This window comes from Otolemur garnettii, unplaced genomic scaffold (assembly GCF_000181295.1).
Source record: "Otolemur garnettii isolate 467f Iridium unplaced genomic scaffold, OtoGar3 scaffold00091, whole genome shotgun sequence".
NCBI classification, from domain to species: domain Eukaryota; kingdom Metazoa; phylum Chordata; class Mammalia; order Primates; family Galagidae; genus Otolemur; species Otolemur garnettii.
Window position 1 is genome coordinate 4,847,876 of NW_003852486.1, and position 5,097 is coordinate 4,852,972.

General features: G+C 50.4%; 1 protein-coding gene across 2 annotated transcripts in view; it reads right to left on the reverse strand.

Moving 5' to 3' along the window:
- Positions 1-4,271, reverse strand: part of FDPS (farnesyl diphosphate synthase) — a 10,700-nt gene extending 6,429 nt beyond the window's left edge. The window contains exons 1-4 of one of the 2 annotated variants that reach the window (XM_003795283.3): positions 4,054-4,160; positions 3,039-3,254; positions 2,799-2,961; positions 1,130-1,270 (exon numbers count right to left, since the gene is read on the reverse strand). In XM_003795283.3, coding sequence (XP_003795331.1) covers positions 1,130-1,270; positions 2,799-2,961; positions 3,039-3,217 — 483 coding nt within the window. In that variant the 5' untranslated portion in view covers positions 3,218-3,254; positions 4,054-4,160. Of the gene's footprint in view, positions 1-1,129; positions 1,271-2,798; positions 2,962-3,038; positions 3,255-4,053 lie in introns of both variants that reach the window. The other variant, XM_003795282.2, reaches the window with a different exon arrangement.
- Between the last annotated feature and the right edge of the window lie 826 nt (positions 4,272-5,097).

The following is a 5,097-nucleotide window of genomic DNA, read 5'->3' on the forward strand; positions in this document are numbered from 1 at the left end:
GTTCAGGCTGGTCTCAAACTCCTGAGCTCAAGTGATCCACCCATCTCAGCCTCCCAGAGTGCTGAGATTACAGGCATGAGCTACCACGCCCAACATGAACAACTGATTCTACTGGTCAACTGATGGCCCCTCTAGCACATGCCTCCCTCAGCCCTTAACCTCCTGCCCTTCCCTCCTTGCCTGTTGTCTCCTCAGCCCCTCTTCATCCCTAGAGGGTCATTCTTGTCACCAAGGCCCTTTCCCTTAGTGACCCCATCATGTCATCACCCCCTTGAAGGAAAATCCCCACCCTCTCGCTAGGACTCCAGACTGGAATTCCCACTGCCTACAGAATAGGAAACTCCACTTGCCCTACTCACCCTAAGAACACACTGTGGCTAACTCTGGGCTCATCGGGGTTTCCCTGGAGCCAGCTGCTCCTCTGCTTAGGCCACAGTATCACCTGTCACTCGCCAAGTCCTAAACACTCTTCCCTTCTGGGCTCACTCACTGCCACCATCCTCCTTCTGGCACCCCTCCTAGAACTCAGTCTCCTGCCACCAATGAAGCCTTTAGGCTAGACCAGCAAACTTCAAAAGCCAGAAAAGCTGGACATAGAATACAAGGAGATGTGGGGATTAGAGCGAACCAGAGAAAGACACACAGGAGTGCATGTGCCGTCTTGGGAAGTAGACTCCATTTGGCTCTAGCCACTGGTGCTATAGGGGAGCACAGACCCAGCTCTTGCAATTTTCCAACCAATGCTAGAAATTTTTTGAGTTAAATCTCTTCTTAATTAAATTTAGGGGACCTAATTTCAAAACATTTCCAAAAACTATTAGTGAGCGGCAGATTTTCAATCTCTTCTACAAAATAACCTTTCAGAAGAAATGTATCACTTTTATGGCTGTCCTCTGCTCAGAGGAAGATACCTCACCAATTCCAGGGCCCTAAGCCACAGCTATCTTTTGTACCTAATGGCAAAAAAGGTTTCCCACATTAGGTAGCCTGCGCAATTAATCTGCCATCTAAATGCGGCTGTAACATACTAGAGACACAGAAACAAGCTAACGGCCCATTCCTCCCCTTCCTGCCCAAGGCACCCCACTGTAAGAACCCTCTTCTCCTGGCTTTCCCCATATTCCCTCACCAGTTCCACACACCAGCCCACAGTCAGGGCCCGTTGGAGACTATCAGCATCCTGTTTCCTTGGTTCCACCAGCTCCCGAAATGCTACCAGCACCGTCACACCCCGGTGGTACTTGCCTCCAATGGCATTGTACTCCAGGACCTAGGGGGTAGGGGAGAGGGAAAGGGGCATCAGGGTCCACACAAAAGCTACTGAAATTTCTCCCTACCCTCTCCCACTTCCAACCACCACCTGCCTTTATCCTCTCCAACTTCAACTCCACCTCCAGGGAGCCTCTGGAATTGCTACTCTTTGCTCCTGTTCTAAATCCTGGAGCAGAGTGAAAAGAGTTCACCAGTGCCCAGAAAGGTTCTCTACACAGTCTCCCTAGTAAATTTAAAGCCTCCATAGTGCAAATTAAATTCTGCTCCTAAGCAAAAAATAGGGCTTGAGCCCAGGGAAAACTCAGTATATGCCATGGGAATGACTGGCTTATTTAGGTCCTTCCCTCCAGGTTTCTGCCCCATCTCCACCTCTCCTAGACTTCCCCTTCACAACTTATTCCTACTTATCCTATCACCTCCTCCTACTCAGAGTTCAACCTATCTGAATGAAAAGCCTCCATCATTATGGTAAAGACCAGGGCCTTTGAAAGTTGGCCCAAAGAGAGCTGAGAGGAGTTTCAGGGTGGAGGATCTATTTCTCATTCCTCTAATGGTGTCTTTTCTGGCTGGGACCACTCACTTTGAATTCTCCCCTGCTCTTAACCTGACCTAATTAACTAGGAAGATTTCACTTTTAATCCCCTCCCAGTGTAGACAAAGCCTCCCTTTCCCTTGGTTCACTTCAGAAAAATGAGACAGACAGCATTTATAAAAAGAATTTTACTAGATACTCCAAAAGAATAAAAAAAGGAAAAGAGTAGGCAAGTTAAGTATCACAGCAATAGTTTGTGTGCCAGAATAGGGGTTTGTGAAGACATAGTAACTTCACTCAAGCCCCAGGGAGACAGGACAAGCTCAGACTGCATTTCTATGTCTCAGCCAAGGTAGCACCTTAGGATTTCAGGACACAAAATCAAAGACTGACCAGGTTCAAAGTCTTCATCTCCAAGCAAACCAGCTTGGATGACCCACCTTCTACCAGAGCCAAAAGTCAGATTGTTGGACTGAAAAAGTACATGTGCCCAGACCCTCCTCTCTTCAGGGTGGACCCAGGATCATTCAAGGAAAAGCCCTTTCCCCCATCTGCCAAAAGTCCCCCAATTCCAGGCCAGGCATAGTGGCTCATGCCTATAATCCCAGCACTTTGGGAGGCCAAGGCAGGTGGATCACTTGAGGCCAAGACTTCAAGACCAGCCTGGGCAAAACAGTGAGACCCCATCTCCACAAAATAATAATAATAATAATTTAATTAGACAGGCGCGGTGTGGTGCACACCTGTAGTCCTAGCTACTTGGAAGGATTGATGCAGGCAGATCACTTAAGCCCAAGAGTTGGAGGTTGTAGTGAACTAAGATCACACCACTGCTCTCTAGCCTGGGCAACAGAGCAAGACTCTGTCTCAAAAAAATAGGATTAAAAAATCCCTATATTCCAACACATAAACTCTGGTGGGGAAAAAGCCACACTGAATCCTACTCATAGGCAGAATGACAAAGGCTCACTTCCTCAAGTCCTAAATCCCTCACCTCCTTAAGGCGGGCAATAGCATCTCCTGTCTCTGGGTGCCCCATCTCATCCTCAGTCAGCATCCTGACAATCTCAGAGAAGTGCTGGATGAAATCCTGCTTTTCTCGGGCATAAACATCTGATTTCTGGTCTCCATTCATCCTGAGGGAGGAGCAAAGGGCTCTGAGGAGAGGAAGAACAAGTCAGAAACTTGATCAGCTGCTCCCCTCCCCAAAGCCCCTCACCACAACCACACTCACCGAGGCTCCTCTGTCCACGCTTGGCACCAGCAGCGGGCACCGTGCCAGGCCCCCAGGACTGGGCACCCGTGCAACAGGGAGGGCCGCTGTAGGGAACCCAGACACCTCTCCCTGGGCACCCAGCAGGGGGCTGGCAGCAGGAAGACCCCCACAGATCTCAACCAGCGGGACAGGGGCATCGTGGGGGTGGCATAGGGAGGGGGCACCAAGAACTCCCTGCGGGGGCAAGCACCAAAGGCAAATGCATGGTGGCAGCTCCCCAGATCATTCCCAACACCACTTTTTAACTCTTGACTCAGAATGTCCACCCCTCTTGTGGGTTAATCGTGCAGACGATTACAGAAAGGATATGCAAGGAACAAAAGAGACTGAGATCCAGGTGATTCCCACTTAAAATAAGAAGGCTAGATAGAATTGAATGCCTTTAAGGCTATATGCACGGAAAAGGGAGGAGGTACATAATAAAATACCCTAGGACTGGGGGTGGGTGGGTGGAAGTACCCTTAAATCACCCTATTTTACACGTGCCAAACAGGTTCCAGGAGGTGGAAAGATGGAAACAGAACCAAAGCCAAATCTAGAACCCAGGTCTGCCCTGGCAGGCGGTGGAGAGGGGTGTTAAGGCTCTGAGCTATGCCCCAAGACCGGGAGAGCTGGGACCAAAATCCATGGATGCTGTGGGCGCATCCCCTGTGGGCGCGGGGAGCGGGAGTTCAGAACCTCACAAGAAGCGCTGGGACTGCGCGGATCGCCTCGAACAACTCTGGGCTGGTGGGAAGGGATCGCAGTAAAAGAGCAAACCGGGTCTGCGCACACTGGAAGTTCAAGGAAACCACATGGGCAGACTTTGTAAGTTTCCGCACGCCTAAAAGGCCAGTCAGTCGGACCCACCGACCCCCGAAATGGAGAAACTCCGACATAACAGACCAGGCTTCCGGTTCCTCACGGTATCGTTACAGAAGTGAGGCCGGGTCTCGGACCCCAGCCTCCAGTCCCAGCGCGCAACCTCTCTCACCTGTCCTGGATACCGATTCCTGTTTGGTCTAGATTGCTGGCGGGTACTCCTAAAAGCTGGGCCCTCTCCACACTCGGCTCTCTGGGTTGAGTAGTTTCTGATCTCCCCTCACTGTGGGCAGAGATGAGTCATTGGACTACAACTCCCAGTATGCCGCAGGAGAGCCAGCGATAACGCCATCTAGCGTGGGCCCAGCCGGGCGGAGATGGGCCGGCTGATTGGCTACTGGCCCTCGTGTGAGCATGGGCCCGGAGACGGACGACCAATGAGGGGAAGCTCTACGGGCAAGTCCACAGGGAAGCGACTGGGCGGTGGGCGGGAACTTGTGAGAGGCAACAGCGTTGGAAGCCGGCGGGTTGGGAAGCTGACCTTTCTCCACACTTCACTTTTAATAATCTTCCTGTATAGCTGAATGGCAAGTTAGGAAAACCCCAATAGGACCAGCTTTCCTACTTAGTTCTATAACTTCAAGCAAATCATTTAACGTCTCTTGATTCTGAGTTAACTTTCTAGAAACTGAAGAGCAGATCATGAGGTAACGTATTAACATGCTAGGGCTCAGTGGAGGTAAAATTCAGAGCAGCAGGCGCAGCTCACCAGCCCGCAACTGGCTTTCTCTCTATGAGGAGCCCCAGTATCTGGGAAGATGCCTGAACCGGCTTGTACATAAATGGGGTTTGGTACATGCTATCGGATGGATGAACCTTGAGGACGTTGTGCCAAGTGAAATAAGCCAGACGCGAAAAGGACAAATACTGTATGATACCAATGATGTAAGTTACTTACCGTAAGCAAATTCACAGGGACAGAAAGTAGAATGGTGGTTGTCAGGTACTGCAGGGAGAAAGGTATGAGGAGTACAGAGTTGCATTTGATGGGGGGGGGGGGTTGTTTTGTTTTTGTTTTGAGACAGAGTCTCATTTTGTACCCTCAGTAGAGGTAGCATCATATTCACAGCAATCTCAAACTCCTGGGCTCAAGAGATCTCTTGGCTCGGTGCCTGTGGTTCAGGAAGCTAAGGCGCCAGCCACAGACACCTAAGGT